The sequence below is a fragment of the Pituophis catenifer genome, unplaced genomic scaffold (genome assembly GCF_029215685.1).
Source record: "Pituophis catenifer annectens isolate HBS135680 unplaced genomic scaffold, rPitCat1.0.hap2 SCAF_1, whole genome shotgun sequence".
Lineage (NCBI taxonomy): Eukaryota > Metazoa > Chordata > Lepidosauria > Squamata > Colubridae > Pituophis > Pituophis catenifer.
Window position 1 is genome coordinate 331,856,905 of NW_027256881.1, and position 20,087 is coordinate 331,876,991.

A 20,087-nucleotide genomic window follows, 5' to 3' on the forward strand; every position below is an offset into this window, starting at 1 on the left:
TTTCAATTTAAAGTACAATTACAGCATTCCACTTCAGCGTTAAAAAAAGGAATACAGGTAGTCCTCGACCTACAACAGTTCATTTAGTGACCGTGTAGAGTTACAAAGGCATTGAAAAGAAAAGTGACTTATGACCATTTTTCATACTTATGGCCACTGCAGCCATCCCCATGGTCATGTGATCAAAATTCAGCCATTTAGCAAGTGACTCATATTTATCACGGTTGCAGTGCCCCGGGGTCATGTGATCACCTTTTGTAACCTTCTGACAAGCAAAGTCAATGGGGAAGCCAGATTCACTTGAACAACTGCGGTGATTTACTTAGCAACTGTGGCTAGAAAGGTCATAAAACGGGGCAAAACTCACTTAACGAATGTCTCACTTAGCAACAGAAATTTGGGGCTCAATTGTGGTCGTAACTCGAGGAACTACCTGTAGCTCCATTATCTCTGCAGTATTTTGAGTTGCCTAAGAACACCCCAACGGTGCGTTTCAGTGACTTCTGGAATGAAGTTGGAGAAGAAGACAGTGACTTTTTTAAATCCCTGGTTTTCTGAACCAGGTCATTCTCAGGTCTGTCTGCCCAGGATCGTGCTTCCCTTGCCACAGTGGCAAGCTCCTCCTCCACCTTTACCCACTTACTTCTTGCTTTCATATGAAGCAATGATGTCTTCAAAAGCGTTTATATCAAATTCCTCAGAGCAATCAAATGAGAAATCAAGTACTGAACAGCTGCAAAAAGGGGAACATGCAACGATGCTCAATCAACCAAGTAATAAAGCAGGCAGAAAGGCAAAGCTTCAGGCTAAGTTGGTCAGACGTACCCTCACCCACCCAAGTTTTATCTTCTTATGAGCCTTCCCCAAGGAAAACAACAACAACAAGCAACTGTGCTTTGGTATGCCAGGGAACTGATGATCATCATCAGGAAAGCCACAGCATACCAAAAGGAAATAAAAGTATCAGGAAGAATCAATTAATGTTCTCTTGTGTTTCTGGTATTTGGTATCCCATGACTGCAAACTTTAACTGATGAGTTTATATGTGTGTGCTTTTAATAGGGTAAAACGATATCCCTTAAAACTGCCAATAGGTACCGTGTTTCCCTGAAAATAAGACCGGGTCTTATATTAATTTTTGCTCCAAAAGACGCATTAGGGCTTATTTTCTAGTTGTCTTATTTTGGGGAAAATATGGTACTAAATGCATCCATCTGACTGACAATTTTAACTGGGGCTTTATTTTTGGGGTAGGGCTTATATTACAAGCATGCTGAAAAATGCTAGGGCTTATTTTCCGGTTGGGTCTTATTTTGGGGGAAATACGGTATATCGCATCTAAGCACTGTCTACAACCTAAAGAGTATTATTTATTCAAATCACACACACACATTTAGTTATCAATTTAAAATTCATCTCAATCGTTATTTTTAACTGCCATAATGCTAAGATGCATGAAAATTCTAGTCCACTAACAACTTATGCTAAATGTTGCTATTACACAACACTTCAATCAGAAAAGGCCATGGGTATCTGTTTGTACAGGCTTCCAACTCTAAACAGAATTAAAAGGGAAGTCTGTCGTTCCAAAGGTGAGCTCTTTAAAAAAATACAGTGCCAATCTAGAACCTTGGTGCCTCTCCAAGTAGCTGAAATTGTGGTATTCGCACTGCAAAGATGTACAGAGGGGTTGGAATCCATTATCTTTAGCCAAGTTAATTACCAGATTTTAGCATATTAATTGGAGTGGTGATATGAGCAGGAATGGGGACTGTGGATTTCAGTCAGACCCAACTTCCACCCAAAATTCAAGTACTGGTGGGAAAGAAAACTTGAGAATGTAAAAATAGCTGGGTTCTATCAAGCAACAGGCAACATTTTCTCTCTCTAGTGTCTTTGCTTGCAACTAGTATTTGGCAGTCCCAGCCTGGAGGTACCATGAGGATGCATGACAATCGGACATGATAGACTTGTCCTCCATGAATTCGTCCAACCCTTTTAAATCATTCAAGTTACTTGTCAGGCCTGGAAGCCCTCTTTTGTATTAGGCCTTCAGACCTGCCATGTTTCCTACTGTGGGAAACCGGGAGGGGGGATTGTATGGAGCATGGGTGATATATAGTCATAATAACATTCCTTTCTCAAGAAGTCAAGGATAACTTGCCCTGCACCTGGAAGGCTGGAACTGGGAGGCCATCTCCAATAGGAACAATGCTTGATTGGACCATGTGATGGACTTGTGGGTGTTGGGCAGGGACTTGAACTTTTCCTTGGATGGGGAAAACCTGGAAACTTTCAGATTCGGGTTTTCCCAGATGTGCCGATATGACATCTCTAATAAAACGTAACTTTGAGGAAACTCAAGCCTTGGAGTTTTATTTCGTTGGGGGTGTTACTTGGAACTCTGACATTACTACTGCCACGATGTCTTATGGCAATTAATTCCATAGGTTACTGACTCATGATGTCAAGAAATGTTTTCTAAATCTGCTTCCTATCAGCTTTAATACCCTACAGTCCTATTTTTCTGAGAGAAAGAAAAGTTGTTCCTTGCTTTCTCCTTGTCATGTATGATTTTATTTACCACGATCGTGTTTCTCCTCACTTGCCTTTTTTTTTGGAGTTACAATTCACAACAGGTTAGTCTTTTCCCCCCAGATTTTTGAACCCCCAGTCATTCTAATAACTCTTTTCTTCTCAATTTTCATTCTTATATTCTTCTTCAAATATAAAAGTAGTGTTCCAGATGGAGACATCGCATATTTACAAAGAGAACTTTCAATACTGATTGAAAATAAACTTCTTGAGGAACCTAGCATGGCATGTGTCTTTTTCACTGCTATCATACATTAAGAGAAAAAACACACACATGTGAATTCAAAGTGTTTACTGTACAATATAGTGAAATTAATTTCTCTCTTTAAACTACAGAGGCCAACTGTGTAGGATTTAGATAGGATTACCGAAATAAGAAGCTCTGAAAATGGGAAAGAAACCAAAATTTGACAAAGAACTAGTAGTAAAGATACCAAGTTACTTTTGCAACGCACTGATTTCCTCATCATACTGAATTCCTCATAAGAGCTCTTCAGTCCCTTGTGAGAAGCAGAGAATCTTTATCATTTACCATCTCTCTTCATGTTTTTTCCAGAGGGATTGCAAATTTATCTATAGTTGTATAAATTGTATAGGTTAAATACAAAAACAAACATTCTAGGGGCTATTTTGGTAAAACAAAAAACAAGATGAGAAACCAGTGCAGTACAAAGAATTGTCCTTTGTCAAAAGAAATCGGGACAAGGGTAGAAATGTAACAATAATAATAAAACCCAATTAAATGTGCTTCTTACCGATAAACTCTTTCATTTGGGGTGTTGCTCTGTTGCAGTTCCCCAAGTGGGATCCTGGGTCCATGGCGTATTACCCCTAGGGGAAAGTGGGGGAAAATCTATATTGGCATAACCGCTGTAGCTTTTGCCAAGTTTCACCAACAATGTTACTTTTTTATAAATGGGATTCTTTGAGCGGCCGTCTTGACCTAGATCCTGCATGTGTCAAAGCTAATTCAAAATCTTTTAGAGCTTAAAAGACTGGCACCAGTATTACTGCATATTAAATAACTTAAAATGATTCCCAGTCATTCCTCAGTTCTTGAGGCTGATTCAGCAAAATCTGAAACCAAAAACCAGGAAAATAATGAAGAGGAAACAGAATAATGGGGATACCCAGGTGATCATTTGAACAGGTTGCAGGTAAATAAGCAGCTTTTTTATATAATGGTCTCAAAATCTGAATAAGTAGTAAGCTGTTTATATGGCTGGTTTGCATATTAAATGCCACTTGTTTAAAAAGGAGCTTGACACAGAATACCCTAGTTCTTTCTCCTCCCATTTTTTCCAAAGCAATCACCCAGTGGAATAGGTTGGGCTCAGGGAGAGGGTGGTGTCAGATGCATAATCATGACGCAATGGATGACAGGATTGCTTTGGCAAAGGCTGCATCTCATTCTGCCCAAAAGTCCATCTTGAAATACTTAGCAAAACTGAAAGTCTACAGTGCAACCCATCGTAACTGCTTTAAGGTAACATGCTTCAGAAGAGAAGTTTAATTACCAATTGCCCCAACAGATTGTCATCTAATAGGCAATGGCTGCTTTGTAGTTTATAATAAGGCCACACTGTTGCAGTGGTTCATGTGGAATATTGTGGAAGGTAATTTATCTTTGCACGAACTATCAAATATAGAAAGAGATGAGGATAGTTTTAGAATGGAGTCACCAGTGCAATAGAAAGATGATACCAATATGCACTTGGAAAGAAATGAAAAGACAAGTTGCTCTTTGGAAAGATAAGTAAAGAAATTCTCTAAGGTCTCATAGTGGACCAGTGAGATTGTCTTTCATGAAAGTAATGTCAGTCTGGATAGCCATCGACTTCTCTGAAGACTAACAATAACCTCTGGGTTAATAACAGAGATGGAAGAGATTGAAAAAGATTCAGCAAACCTGTAAAACTTTTAAATAAAGAATGTGAAAAACTGAGATACCTCCAATGGGACAATGATTGAACTAAATAAGCAAGAAGGTAGATATGGAGCAAAAAAAAAAAATCCAAATGTGGTCATTTAAATGTAACAAAAAAGCTAGGACATTACAAGTGTTCAAATCCTCACAATGTTGAACTGGTGAGAATGGAGAGGATAAAGAGAAACAAGTGCCAGTCTTTAGCTTACAAAAACAGTGTGGTGACTCCAGGAGTTATTTACCATACACAGTTATGGTCTTTGGGGGAAAAGAAATGTGCTCTGTGTTGGCTGCCGTTGAGAATCTAACCTCCTTCTGTTCTCCAATGTGAAGTAAGAGAACAAAAGAAGATATTTGGGGGGGGGGTTGGGATTGTAGGAATGAGGTACAATGGAGATTTAATACGATCACGATGCTCTCTGGATAAGGAATGACATTGCTTGCCTTGATGAAGAGTCTAGGATTTCAACCTGAATCCTTAGCAGTCTCTTCTTGAAACTTGCAAGCTCAAGAATTCAAAGAGTTCAGGAGGGGAGATATATGCAATAGCTCTCAAAGAGATCATTGACTGCAGATGGAAGTATCCACAAATAATTGTGTGTCTATAGTTTGACCCTCCAAATCCCCTAAATTACCCCCGTTATAGCAGAAGCAGAGTACCAGCTACCCAAATTACACCTTGATATATTTGTCTGAAATGGTATAGAGTTTATAGAGGGGGTTGGACTAGAAGACCTCTAAGGTCCCTAACTTTGTTATTCTGTTGTTCTATTATCCATAACAGCAACTGAGCAACTGAAATTTGCAAGTTAACTTGCAAAATATCATCCTGCCCTTCAAAGTTTACTCTAAAACAGAGGACCCCAATCCCTGATCTGTGGCCTTGTGCCGGGCTGCAGTTTGTTGGGAACCAGGCTATGCAAGCGGTGGGTGAGCAGAGAAGCTGCATTCGTGCACACACGAAGCCATCCCCTCTCCTCCCTGCTTCCCCCAGTGGTCCACAGAATCAGAAAGGTTGGGGACTGACTGCTGCTCTAAAGGAACATTCCCAGGTGTAAAGAATGGTTCCTTTTTCCCTGCTTAATAAAAGCTTTGCGGTGAGGGCAGGACTTCACCCACCTAAACTTCTCTAAAGCACAACAAACAAAAGATACGCCCATCTGATGGAGGAGATTTTTCACACACTTTTGGAATTTGTGGAACTGGCCCTTCAAGGTCATTTCAACAACTATAGAGGAGGAGGAGGAAGGAGCATTAGGGATGTTCGGCACCTTGAGTTATTTATAACAAATAATAAAGGTGGGATAAGAAACAAACAAATAAATTGCTCATCGCGAGGTTAAATAAATGAAAAGAACCCATAGAGGGGTTTCTCCCCCGTCATGAAACAAAAACCATACCGACAGGAGAAGACAAGAAAATGATCAATAAAAGGATGAAAATGATGAAAAAGGTTTTGAGCAAAGTTCAAAAAAATTTTCTGGGAAAAAAAGCACACATTTCAGCAAATTGTTATCACAGTTGCTTAAATAACTGAGGGATCAGCAAGAGTCACATCCATAGATGCAATGAAAACAGGAGGCATGGCTTATAAGCTCTGAAAGTTTCCAAATGAACCTGCACAAATATCCATCAGTGAGAATCGCAGAAACCACAATGAAGAAACTGGTTTGTTGGTTCCTCTTTGGATTATTGTTTGTTCAGAAAGACTCTTAAGCAGTGACAAGAGGCATAAAGGAGGACATTTATAATTAATTTAAATGCATTTATTTGCTTTTGAAAATCAAAAGTGACCCTTAATTGGCTTTCAATAATCAGAAATACAAATTTAAAATAAAATAGATAACATCAGCAGTATTACATGAAGCAGATAAGTATAAACTACTACATAAATATCACGTTTAAAACAATTCTCTGGGCAGACTGTGTGAAAGTTATGAACCCACCTTATTCCAAATTCAACTAACTTATAGTCATCCTAGCATTGCTTCCATCTTTTCAGATAATTAAGCAGCACAGGTCTGTCATCATCTCCCATCTGAGTTTGTTTTAAATGGAATTGCTGAGGAATTAATCTGGATTACACTCCCTGAAGACCAAAAGTCTTCTATACTCTTAAACTGGTAGATGTCGATATTTTGATTACTTCTGCTGCGCTCATGCTTACCTGCTGTTTTCTCAGCTCTTTGGCGACCCGCTTCTGCAAAAACAGCCATGGCATGGATTGCTGCACGGAGGATAGCCCACCGGAAAACAGCCACTGGATCCATTCCAATCAGCTCCCGAACATAAGTGCTGTCACTGCTCCGCAGCAAGGCAACAATATCTGGCCGCATATAATCCATGTTCTTTTCACGGAAATCCTATAAGGAAGAAAGGTCATGGAAGCCAAGGCACATAGCAAAGATTATGCTCAAGGGATAGGTGGATTTAACCACAATTCTGCATGTCTTCCTTCCCTTCTTTACTGTGCTAAAGGTTGAGGTCTTCGAGACATGCTTGGCAGCAGGTTCACCGCTGGAAATCAGTACCATAAAATATGCTTTGGGATGTCCACATTCATTTGAATTCCATTTCTATTACATAAATACTGATGACTGGGCAATGGCAATGGATTCTCTGTGTCCTTATTAAAGTGAATAGCTGTTCAACATTGGAAAGAAAAACCTATCACCTCAATCACTCATTGGAGACCTGGTGTTCCTGTGACTCATGACTGGATTGCTTACAGACGTAAATTATGTACGAATGATAAAGAAAAACTATCATTTTTATTGAAACTCTTGTAAAAGTGCCATTCCAAACTGACAAGATCAGAATATATTTTTTTTTAAAGGATGGGTTTTGGCCTGTTTCAACTAGCAAGGATCTTCTTATGACACCAGACTTTTTTTTTTTTCCCTGATTAAGCCACAAGCAATTCCTTGACATTCTGCACCTGGAATCACATTCCGATTACCTTTATCTGATATTTCACTTTGCCAGCAAAGTGTTGAATGATGAAAGCAGGTTCCAATACAGGAGTTCCAATGAAGAACTTGCTGTCCTCGTGCTGCTGTTTGAACTTTGCAAGAAGCGTCTCGCTAGTGGCATGCGGAAAACTGCAAGCAGCAAAAGAGGAAGCCACAGGCAGAAGAAATTATTGTTATCAGTAGAGCTTAAACTTGGCAAACTGGGGAGGGGATGATATCAGAAGTTCCCAAATATAGAAAGGAATTCTGCAGCTGTATTCCATTCACATTTACTGATATTCTTTAATAAGCAGTTTTTATTACATCATTGTTGTTACGTCTTTAGAAGTATTAGTCATTTCTCCTAAGAATTTTTATAAACGGAGAGGACTTAGTTAAAAATAATAATTAAACTTTTTCCTAGTTTCTGCTTTCTTCCCAGACTAAAAATTTAGAAAATTCTACATCCCGGCAATTCGCAACCTATTGGAAGATTCTAAATTCTACTGAATTCATGTACATTTCTTTAACTGTCATGTCATGGTAGCTTTGCATTTTCATTTGGTAAGTATAATTGTAAAATAAAGGCTATTCCTTCCTTCTTTAATTGCTCCTGGTTGCATAAATTCACCCTCCATGATTAATGGGAAGGGGACTTTGTGCCTTCCCTGATCAGACGCCTATCTCCCTAATTTCACAAATCATACATTTTAAAAGTTCAGTAGCAAATCCTGGGCCCTATCAATGTCCACTTGTTCATCTTTACTAGAAGATATCGTGCAAAAAAATCCCAAACCCCACCACTTAATAAATCCAGTATAATTAATAATAGAATCATCATTTTGGAAAGTCCTCTAGTCCCACTTACAAGTCTCCTTTCCTTTACATGCTTCAATAAATATTTAACTTATATTTCTGCTCCTGATACTTTATGACTCTTTTTCCCAAGACTGTTCTGTTCCAAATTATTTAATATTTAGTTTTGGGAAATATATGCCTACATGTGCTTTACTTCCTGTTACTTTCATATCCCTTTTATTTTATATAAGGCTTATTAAGCTGTAAATTTGTGGAGGCTGCATTTTCTCCAATCTTCCCTCCCTTCCAACTTCACATTTATTTAGGCAATATCAGCATACTTTGTTTTCATATTTATTGTAGATTTTCTCCTAGTCCCACAGTTAGCTATACTTACTTGCTTTCTTCATCTAGTAGGTAGAACAGACCAGTCGGTTTCTTGCCAATTAAATGGATGCAGGCCACGTTGTCTGTATAGTCAATGTTGTGCCATGCAATCCCTTCACTCTGATACTCCTCCTGCAATAAGTAAACGCTGGAATTCAGGCATTTCATTATCTCTCATACTATTACCTCTTTACCTCTTGTAATATTAGAACTTGGGGGGTCATCTGACTGGCAGTTGAGGACAGAAAAACAAACGAACTCTTTGTGTACCACATGGTTTAGGGAATATCGTAAAGTGACAACCATATGTTTAAGTGGCTTTCTTGGAGGAGAAAGAAGTATCTTATTGGCTACTGTGGATGAACAAAGTCTCTAGGGCTGTCACTTTATTCTGGTTCTGAGTTTCTCAAACTTATCTGCTCATTATAAAAAAAAAACAAACAGAATGTGAATTAAACGGACCAGAGAGCTCTTATAATCTTAAAGCAAGAATATCTCCCCTTCCAAATCAAGATCTTTGCTAAGAAAGAAAGGTACATGTCAGCAATTACAAACATAACAATGGCTTTCTTGTAAATGACCATTTTGAGAAACAATTAGACAACTCATGAATCCCTGGGTCATGGTTTCAGAGATATTTCATTACCAGATTCCTCAGTGCCTTCAGCAATGGCAGAGCTTCTAATGTACTTAATGTATTTGAACGTACTTGAAAAGTTCTTGAAAAGCTTTATAGAGAGATGTATCTGCCTTGAAAGCAGCCCATGTTGCACAGTCAAACATTAGCAACTGACTATAAAAAAAACATTTTATGGGATGCGGTGGCTCAGTGGCTAAGATGCTGAGCTTGTCAATCGAAAGGTTAGCAGTTTAGCGGTTCGAATCCCTAGTGCCGCATAATTGGGTGAGCTCCCATTATTTGTCCCAGCTTCTGTCAACCTAGCAGTTTGAAAGCACATAAAAAATGCAAGTAGAAAAATAGGGACCACCTTTGGTGGGAAGGTAACAACGTTCCATGCACCTTTGGCATTTAGTCATGCCGGCTACATGACCACAGAAACGTTTTCGGACAGCACCGCCTCCTAGAGTCGGGAACGACTAGCACATATATGCAAGGGGAACCTTTACCTTTACCTTTATAAAAAACGTTTTAGAATGTTTTGCATTGTGCCATAAAATGCTTTATGATAACATAAATTTGATTGCAATAAATTTTTATGTTAGAAGTTTTATGTTGGAAAGTAATTTATAAACACTATACCTGAGTAGAAAAAGTAAAATATAGAGGTTTCCAAACTGAAATCTGTCAGCAAGATCTCAAATCCCAAATCAATATTTCTGTCATTCAACCTGTTTTTATACATATTATCTTGCTGTAAAAATTTTTTTAAAAAAACCATTTTTAATCTGCAAAATAAAGAGCACGAACCTTTCTGTTTCTTCCATTGCTTACCTGTTCAAGCTTGAAAATATGTTGATTGAAGTAATACTGCAACTGCTCATTTGCATAGTTTATGCAGAACTGTTCAAAACTGTTTGTTTTGAAGTCTTCAAAACCAAAGATATCGAGTACCCCAATGGACAAGCACTATACATGGGAAGGAATGGGAACAGAATCAGGAGAATTGCATGACTATATATTGATGTGCTCAAAACTGAATATACTGTAAGTGGTCCATTCTCAAAATAAGACCCTCCCTATCCATTTAAAAAAATAGCCAGGTGACAGGCAGTTCCACAACTCAGAAGCAAGAATCATCTGTTTCCTGGAAGCATACCGTAACAGACTCTTCCATATCCTTCTTGTTGAGAAGTGCATGGTTAATTCGCAGAACGATCCAGTCAAAGAGAGCACTGTACAAAGACTTAGCCATAGAATCACGAGCTGTGACAGCCTGCAAATTAAAAGCACCAAGAAAGCTCCATTATCACTTTGTTTTTCTCATTTATTTATTTGTTGGGTTTGTTCAATTTCTATGGCCACCCATCTCAGTCAATGACTCTGGGAGGCTTACAATCCAAAACAATACAATTAAAAATATTAAAAACATTTTAAAACAATAAAAACAATAGCTAGGAAATGAGGCCACGGACACATTCATCACCCTAGGCTCGGGAATAAGCCAGGTTTTTAGGGCTTTATGAAACTCTAGCACAGTTGGGGCCATTCTGATTTCCGAAGGGAGGCTGTTCCATAGATCAAGGGTCAGTATGGAAAAAACTCATCTTCTGATCCTTGCCAGCCAACGTTCTTTGGCTGATGGGATCTGCAGCATGCCCATTTTGCTTGATCTAGTTGGAAGGGTAGAGCTTCTTGAAAAAAAGTGATCCTTCAGATAACCCGTATTGTTCTTGAGCCTTTCTGAGGGACATGAAAAACTGAAAAAAAAAATCTCTAAACATAGCTAGTATTTTTACTCATTGGTTTCCAAGGAATCATCACCATATTTATATTTTCCATTTTATGCCCCCTGATTCCAATTATGCCTCTCATAATTGCAAAAACCATACCATCTTTTAAGTATAAGCAAAAAAAAAAAAAAAAGACTGTAGAGGGCAGACAGCTGATGGGAAACCCATTACTTTAAAAAAAAAAAAAAAAGCTACCTAAGCGATATCGTCTGGCGACTGGAAATTTGTATTTTGTAATATAGATTTGTTTTCTTTTGGTGTTACTGGATTTTAATAGCTTTATTGCTTCTTGACTGTACACTCTCAGAATTGTTGCAAGATATCCTATAAATATTATATATGAAAAAACAAAGTTGCCCTTGAATTTGAGCCATCTGTAATTTTATTTTATTTTATTTTATAAAAATCTTACTAACCCCAATCTACCATTAGGAACTTACCTCATTGAGGCTATATGGAAGGATCAGTTTATCATTCACTGTCACAGTTTTTCTTTTTGTCAACACTTCCACTAAGGTTTCACGTTTCACCTGAGAAGAAGACGAGCTGAAATTAACAACCTGACATGGAAATACAGGATGAAAATGATCTGTAATAATGTGTAATTTTGATAATCAAAATTCCAGTAGGGTCTACTTATCCAGTTCCTATAAAGTTGCTGCAGAAAATGGAGAATCTTCCCCATTGGTTTTAATCTTAAACTTTGAAGCAAGATAGTGCAAGTGACAAAATATAAATATAAAATCTCCCTTTTAAAAGGGATATTTGATAATGCAACAGATTTTGTATTACAAAACATCTCACTTGTAATTGTGTAACATCTCTTTTATAACTTTCCATTAGCACACCAGCATTAGCATGCAAATATAACTTTTTTATTGTTTTCCATTCATTTCCTAATAGCCTTAATTCACATGCTTGGTCTGCCATATACCCTGAAATAGGATTGGATTGGATCATGACTACTTAAGAGTTTACCTTTTCTTGTATATCAATGTTCAAATTGCATTCAATCCTTGTGCACAGTTACTCACGCCCTCGTCACCTCTCGCCTTGACTACTGCAATGCTCTCTACATGGGGCTCCCCTTGAAGAGCACCCGGAGGCTCCAGCTGGTCCAGAATGCAGCAGCGAGGGTAGTGATGGGAGCAACATGGCGCTCCCATGTAACACCGCTCCTGCGCGAGCTGCACTGGCTCCCGGTGGTCTTCCGGGTGCGCTTCAAGGTGTTGGTTATCACCTTTAAAGCGCTCCATGGCATAGGGCCTAGCTATCTGCGAGACCGCCTGCTGCTACCAACGACCTCCCATCGACCCGTGCGCTCCCACAGAGAGGGCCTTCTCAAGGTGCCATCAGCCAAACAATGTAGGCTGGTGGCCCCCAGGGGGAGGGCCTTCTCTGTGGGGGCTCCCACCCTCTGGAATCAGTTGCCCCCGGAGTTAAGGAGAATCCATGACCTCAATGCCTTCCGTCGTTCCCTGAAAACCCATCTTTTCCAGCAAGCCGGGTTGGCTTAAGAAGAAATTTTTAAATTCTTTTAATCAGTCTGTGATTTTTTAACTTTCGGGCCAAAATTTATATATATTTTTAAATGTTTTAATATTTGTATTCTATGTTTTTTATCTTGGCTGTACACCGCCCTGAGTCCTCAGAGAGAAGGGCGGTATATAAATTGGAAATTAAATTAAATTAAATTAAAATCCTGCTCCAAATGCATTCACAGACCAAGATTTCATGTATCTGTCTGGATCAAGGTCCAATAATAGCAACCATTTCATGAAATATCCTCTCCAAGGAGTACTATTTAGGTTTAGCACTTCCGACTTTTTTGAAGGCAGGGAAGTTAACAGTGCACATTTTTTCTTCCCTGCTCAGATATCTATTTAGCTTAAACATTTGCTTGATTTTTAAATTTTAAAACATAAGTTGCTTCAAGTTTATCAATACAGAAACAAAATATATATTTTACCTATTCAGTATACAGTGCTACCTTGGCACTCATCATTAATTGGTTTCCAGGAGGCATGATGAATACAAAAAATTATGAGTACCAAACAAATTTTTCCCATAAGGAATAATGTTGTGAGTCACAAGGCAGCAGACACTGACAAATTCTAGCTTGTGCATTGAGTACCAAACAAATGATGAGTACTGGGACAAAATTTTGACATCAAAATGCACTGAGTACCAAATTCGATGAGTTTCAAAGCAGTTGAGTACCAAGGTACCACTGTATTCTTATATGCATTTTTTCAATGCTATTTAAAAGGGTTAACGTTAATTATCTTTTTTTGTACCCAATGATCAGAGGTGTCTTCTTTGCCCAAGACAATAATCACGTAGAAAGATGTGAGGTACCTTCAGAAGCTGTGAGAGAATGTCTAGCACTTCAGGTGGTCCCACTTCCAGCCCCTCATCTCGCCCTGCTGCTTTTTTCTTGTAAGTAACATTTCCCAGGTAGAGAATAGCAGAAAGCACTGAAAAAATTCTGTGAAAGTGAAAAGCAGGATAGTGTATTTTTCAGATGAAGAATCTGCTTACTGAGTGTCATATACATTTGTCCATTGGCGTGTGATAAGAATGTACATTTATTTAAGCATGAGTTAATACTATGAGTCTTTAACATAATTTTCTGCCTTTTGATTAGTTTCATATAGCTTTGTTCACACATTAATGGAAAATGGCATCATATGGTGTATCCTTCTGTGCGTGTCTGAAAACTGAAAGGAGACAGATGAAGTATAGCTTACTGTTTCTTTGTTGCTGGAAGAAAACCAACCATTTCCATGGCTTGCTTTAACCGTTCAAAATCATGCTGGAGGTCTTCTCCATCTTCAATTTTCAAGTTATGCTGTGAATAAATCCAAACTTGCAAGTATAAGTAGGAATATCTACTACCGACAAAATTTACCACAATTGTCCTTTTGACTGCAGCTATAGAAGTCTGGAAGGGCTAATAAAGGAACAGATTCTCAGTTGCTAGAAGAGGACCAAGTAGAAGTACCATTAACAGAAGACTTAGCCTGTGTCATGAAAAGCAGAGTATAATGTCAAATATAATAGAACAGGATTGAACTCCTGCTGCTCCCCACCCCCGGGTTTGAATTCCCTGGTGGAATCATGATTGTTTTAGTCCCTAAACCAAATTTAAATGGAATAGAATAATCAGTTTCCTACCAAAGTTACTTGGAGAACTAAGTAGAACTTGCCCATTCTAAAAACTTTTTCAAGAGCAAAAAAGTACCGTATGTCAGATGGTGAGAGAGAGACCTAGCACAACTGTTCTTCCCTTACAAACCATTCATTAGAGCAGTGGTTCTCAACCTGTGGGTCAGGGCCCCTTTGGAGGTCGAATGACCCTTTCACAGGGGTCGCTTAAGACCATCGGAAAACACATATTTTCAATGGTTTTAGGAATAATTTTATGGTTGGGGGTCACCACAACATGAGGAACTGTATTAAAGGGTCGTGGCATTAGGAAGGTTGAGACCCACTGCATTAGAGCATAAGGCCCTCCCCCCATCCTTAAATCAGCAATAGGTTAATCTAGTTCAACATTTTGTTTCATGAAGTTAGAAATCTCAAAAATCTTGGTTTACTTTTCTGTGTAAATAAATAAAATTAATTTCAGAAAGATTTAGTATATTCTTTAGTATATATTTAGTATATTTAATAGGGTTTTGTTTTTTTAAAGAAGCCTTAAAATAGTTAAGGGATATTCAACTGGCTGACAGATATGTAACATTTTACATGTAACAAGATATACAACTTCTGATTTAAGTAAGATCTTTGCAGTTTTTCACGGAGAAACAAAGGAGGCTTGTTTGGGGTTCCCTTCACTTCCTGAGAGTGAAAAACATAGCAAAGCCTTGCGTTTGTCAGCCAAAGTCAGGACAAAAAAGCCTTTGTATACCTGGTTGAGGTAGAAGTAGTCTTTAGGCTGCTGGAGGTGGAATTCTTTGCGCTCTTCCTCGCTGGCACCAAGCAGCAAATAATAAAATACATGGTAGTTCCTACCGAAACAAACACACCAGCCTTCCATTAACAGTACTTTGGTCAGACTCCCAATCCCATTATTCTTAGCTGGGCATCTTCAGTAAAATCACTAAGATCACCTAAAATTAATACCAGAAACATCTGGAATCTATAAGGATCCTTTAAAACAGGGGTGTCAAACTCAAGACCCGGGGGCCAGATCCTGCCCGTGGGGTGCTTAGATCCGGCCCGCGAGGCCATACTGGAAAGAGTGAAGAATTGGGCCCCCCCAAGCTCCGTTTTCGCTGGCAGAGGGTTGCAGGAGGCCGTCCCAGTCAAAAACAGAGTTCGGGAGCCCGTGGGCCACCACAGGCGCCCCTGACATGAGTGAGGTCAAGCTGGCCACGCTCACCCTGGTCCCTGAGGTCAAACACAACCCTGATGCGGCCCTCAATGAAATTGAGTTTGACACCCCTACTTTAAAAGAAACAATTTAATCCAATATTAATATCAGCTTTTGAGAATCTGGTTTTTGTACAGAGATAAGGAATGTAAGGGCCTTTTACATTCTGATGGCATCAGTAGCATGGAACTCCTTCCAAGTGGGGTGCTACCTTTTATTCTAATTCATTTTTACTCTGAAATGTTTTAATCTATAAACTCTTTTCAATTGTTGAAGTTTTTAATATGCTCTTTAGTAACATATCCAACAAGGGCAATGCCTTCAGACATCTTTCTTGATAAATCCATACCCTGTTCCTCAGTTGACATTTATTTACACAAAAGTATATATAGACCCTCTTTGTGGAATTATTTTTAATCAAAATAAAACTAAATAGAATTATGGCATGCTGTAAACTGACATGGTTTGTTAGCGTTCTAAGTAGAAATGAATGCAATCCAGTGTATTGTTTTGAAAATGTACTCATCTGTTCAGAAAAAGCAATGGTAAGCCACACTTAAGAATGTCCATTGGAATTGGAAGAAATAATAGAAATAAGAATTAAGAATTGGAATTGGAAGAAATAATAGGCAACAACCTTTCTAATTTGTGCTCATTAAATGGGTATTGTGTAACTCAGCATGCTTAGCATATTATGTGAATAGGTAAGTTTGCCTACAGCAAACATTTTATGATGGTAGCTGTAACTTGTTTTCTAAATCCACTGGCGATGAGCTTCTGAGTATTTTAAGTATTTGGTACCCTGATGTTTTGCCAACAACTCTGGCTGACGTCTTCACAGGTGAAATTTCAAAGGAGCCATTTTAGATGGTTTGTCTTTAAAACATGCTATTGTTTATTATTTTTCAGGTGAGACTGCTGAAGATTCTAAATGGTGTTCATGAATTAAGGGCTGTTTTGTTTTGTTGGGACATAGAGAGCTGAAAACCAGACTTTGTTAACCTCATTTTAATATTAATACAGTTGTAAACAAAAGCAATTAACTTCTTTCTGCTTTGTTTGGTACATGATACTTTTTTTTTATAAAGTGCAAAATGAATGTCACTGATTATGCTGCCTGGAAGAAGCAAAAATGAAGTCTCTGTTACATAGTCCATAACCCCTTACCTTTCATTTTTTTCCTGAGACACCAAGCGAGATTTTTCAAGGAGATATTTTTCAACCACAGCCCTGGGAGCCAAGAAAAAAAAAACACAGTGCAACAGCAGACATTACGAATATATAAAAATCTCTTTCAAGACAGAACACAGCACACTGCTGAGATAATTGCTTATGAATGTAGGGACTAGTTTTTCTTTTGAATTCTATTGTCCATTACCAGAATTACAACTTGATGGTGAGAGCAGTGAGAGCATGTGTACAGCACTTACCCTCGGACAATGCCATTCTCCAAGTAGTTGACCTGGATGAATTTCCCAAAACGACTTGAGTTGTTATTGTGGGCTGTCTTTGCATTCCCAAAGGCCTGAAATGAAGCAAAATGACTTTATTTCCATGATTATGATACAGTACTGTGTGTTCTGGCTGACAACTTTCCAATGTTTTAAGGCTCAACTCTTGCTGCTACATTATAGTTTAAAACCCTATAACTGAAAATGGCAGGAACAAAATGCAAGTCAGATGCTTTACCATGAGCTATGCTTCCATATAGTAGCTGTAATTTGCCTCATACTTAACTAGGATATTAGGAGCTGTAGTGGTGCAGTGGTTAGAATGCAGTATTGAGGCTAACTGTGCCCACGGACAGGAGTTTGATTCTGGTTGTCTCAGAATCAACTCAGTCTTCCATCTTTCTGAGCAGGGGTGAAATCCAGCAGGTTCTGACAGGTTCTGGTAGCGGAAATTTTGAGTAGTTCGGAGAACCAGCAAATACCACCTCTAGCTGGCCCCAGAATGGGGTGGGAATGGAGATTTTGCAGTATCCTTCCCCTGCCACGCCCACCAAGCCACACCAAGCCACACCCCATAGAACCAGTAGTAAAAAAAATTGAATTTCACCACTGCTTCCGAGGTTGTAAAATGGGGACCCAGATTGTTGGGGGCAATATGCTGATATTGTAAACTGCTCAGAGAGTGCTGTAAAGCATTATGGAGCGATATATAACTGCTATTGCTGCTACATTGGTTTATCTAACTCTGTATTGTCTAATTACTTATAGCTGTCTGAATTTTCTCTGAGTCTTAGAGATGCCAACAATGAACCAAGGATATTGTTTATGTAATATATGTGCTCTGCTACTGGAGTACAGTTCCTACTGCTAGCTAACTAAATTTTAATTTTTTAGCCATTAAACCCCATTCAATGGGACAAGTAGAAACATTATTTATTGTCAAAGATCAAAAGAGAAGCAATACAATAGTAAGAAGCACTTACTTCTGTAAGACACCTAGAGTCACCATGAGTGAACTGGGCTGAGCTTAATAGATACATTAATAGATACATAATCACATGGGATAGTTTGTCCAACTCTTGCACCAATAAAGCAAATAGTAATGTATGACTTTCATGTGATACAAGGTTCTGCATATTACTTCCCCCCACAAAGCATGCACTATGACAACAATTTTGCAAATCTTATTTGCATTTTTATTGTCTTGTTCAGCTTAGCTTACAACAATCAGTAATAATATATGTTCTCATGCTTGATATTTTAAAATATATGGCATCATATGAGCGGGGTTTGGGAAGGAAGAGAAAAAGAAGAAAAATGTTAACCTCTGAAGTTATAATTAAAATATTTTCATTTATTTTCTTTTGAGCTGCTTATTGTACCCAAGCTATGAAAGGTAACTGGACTAAGTTCTGAAAGCTTATCTCTCATTGGAAACATCTGCTGAGTCCAGATGGAAATTATTTTGCATTCCTAATCTTTATAATGCAGATATGTATTAAAGTACATGTTCAGGTTTTATATTACTGATACAACATTGTATGAATCATTTGCTTTTAATCTTATGAAAAATATTGTTTTATCCAATGAAAATCCATCCTTATTTCTGAAAGATTCTATACATGGTTAGAGCTTTTCCAACCCATGTTTATGCAGAACACAGTCTCTGTTAATTCAATGGGATTGCAATCAAACAAGTATAGATGGTGTATTTGCCCAGCCTTTACTTTCTACTAAATAATGCTTCTAGTTTTCTTATGTCTGCCCAAGAAGAATCTTACAGATTTCTGTTTGTAAGCATATAGATTTCAAAAGTGTCTACAGACCTACATGTCAATTCACTGAGTTACATTCTTACACACGTTGCACACAGAAAGAATGTGCAAATTTTATCAACTTTGAGAGTTGCCAATAGGTTGCTCTCAAAAACTGGGTGAACCCAATGATGGGGGAGGTGTTAGAAGTTTTAAAAGGTAAAATTATCTTAAACCTTGCAGTTAGTTTTTCTTCCACCATAAATTTCATAATTAAAGGGGGGAAAGAGGTGAAAATATTTAGCTTCATCCACCTGAGGGAGAAGGATAGCTCTTAAAGTAAAAAGGGCTTTTTGCAAACTATACTTTTACACTCTTTTTCTGCTTGCACAATTATACTGCCGGTGATGTGAGCATATTAAAAATATGAGATGACCTCATACATATCATCCGTGGTTTTGGGGTGAAGTACCATCAGTACGCTGATGACACCCAGCTGTACATCTCCACCCCAGACCACCCCAATGATGCCCTCGAGGTGATGTCCCGGTGCCTGGAGGCCGTACGGATCTGGATGGGGAGGAACAAACTCAGACTCAACCCATCCAAGACCGAGTGGCTGTGGTTTCCGTCGTCCCGATATAGTCAGTTGGCGCCATCTCTGACTATTGGGGGCGAGTCGTTGGCCCCCACAGATGGGGTTCGCAACTTGGGCATCCTCCTGGATTCACGGCTGTCTTTTGAAGAGCATATGACGGCCGTAGCCAGGAGGACTTTTTATCAGGTTCGCCTGATTCGCCAGTTGCATCCCTTTCTGGATCGGGACTCGTTACGCACGGTCACTCACGCCCTTGTCACCTCACGCCTGGATTATTGTAATGCTCTCTACATGGGGCTCCCCTTGAGGAGCACCCGAAGGCTCCAACTGGTCCAGAATGCGGCCGCACGGGTGGTAATGGGAGCAATGTGGCGCTCTCATGTAACCCCCCTCCTGTGCGAGCTGCACTGGCTCCCAGTGGTCTTCCGGGTGCGCTTCAAGGTTTTGGTTACTATCTTTAGAGCGCTCCATGGCTCAGGACCAGGGTACTTACGAGACCGCCTCCTGCCACCAATAGCCTCTCACCGACCAGTTCGCTCCCATAGAGAGGGACTCCTCAGGGTGCCGTCGGCCAAACAATGTCGACTGACGGCCCCCAGGGGGAGAGCCTTTTCTGTGGGGGCACCTACCATCTGGAATGGGCTTCCCCCGGAGTTACGAAACATCCAAGACTTACGCATATTCCGCCGTGCCCTGAAAACATTTCTATTCCAACAAGCTGGTCTGGCCTAACTCTCCCTTTTTAATTGGCTTTTAAACTGGCTTTTAAATTGGGTTTTAAACCTCTTTAGATAAATTTGGATGTTTTTAATCTTTGAGCCTAAATTACTTAATCT

The 20,087-nt window shown here is 39.0% G+C and overlaps 1 protein-coding gene across 1 annotated transcript in view; it reads right to left on the minus strand.

Moving 5' to 3' along the window:
* Positions 1-20,087, minus strand: part of MYO9B (myosin IXB) — a 74,968-nt gene that overhangs the window by 38,743 nt on the left and 16,138 nt on the right. The window contains exons 4-15 of the mRNA XM_070943529.1: positions 16,879-16,973; positions 16,616-16,678; positions 14,984-15,083; positions 13,821-13,921; positions 13,429-13,558; positions 11,511-11,600; positions 10,437-10,553; positions 10,112-10,246; positions 8,669-8,790; positions 7,482-7,623; positions 6,690-6,885; positions 3,351-3,426 (exon numbers count right to left, since the gene is read on the minus strand). Of these exons, the coding sequence (XP_070799630.1) occupies positions 3,351-3,426; positions 6,690-6,885; positions 7,482-7,623; positions 8,669-8,790; positions 10,112-10,246; positions 10,437-10,553; positions 11,511-11,600; positions 13,429-13,558; positions 13,821-13,921; positions 14,984-15,083; positions 16,616-16,678; positions 16,879-16,973 (1,367 nt within the window). The remainder of the gene's footprint in view (positions 1-3,350; positions 3,427-6,689; positions 6,886-7,481; positions 7,624-8,668; positions 8,791-10,111; positions 10,247-10,436; positions 10,554-11,510; positions 11,601-13,428; positions 13,559-13,820; positions 13,922-14,983; positions 15,084-16,615; positions 16,679-16,878; positions 16,974-20,087) is intronic.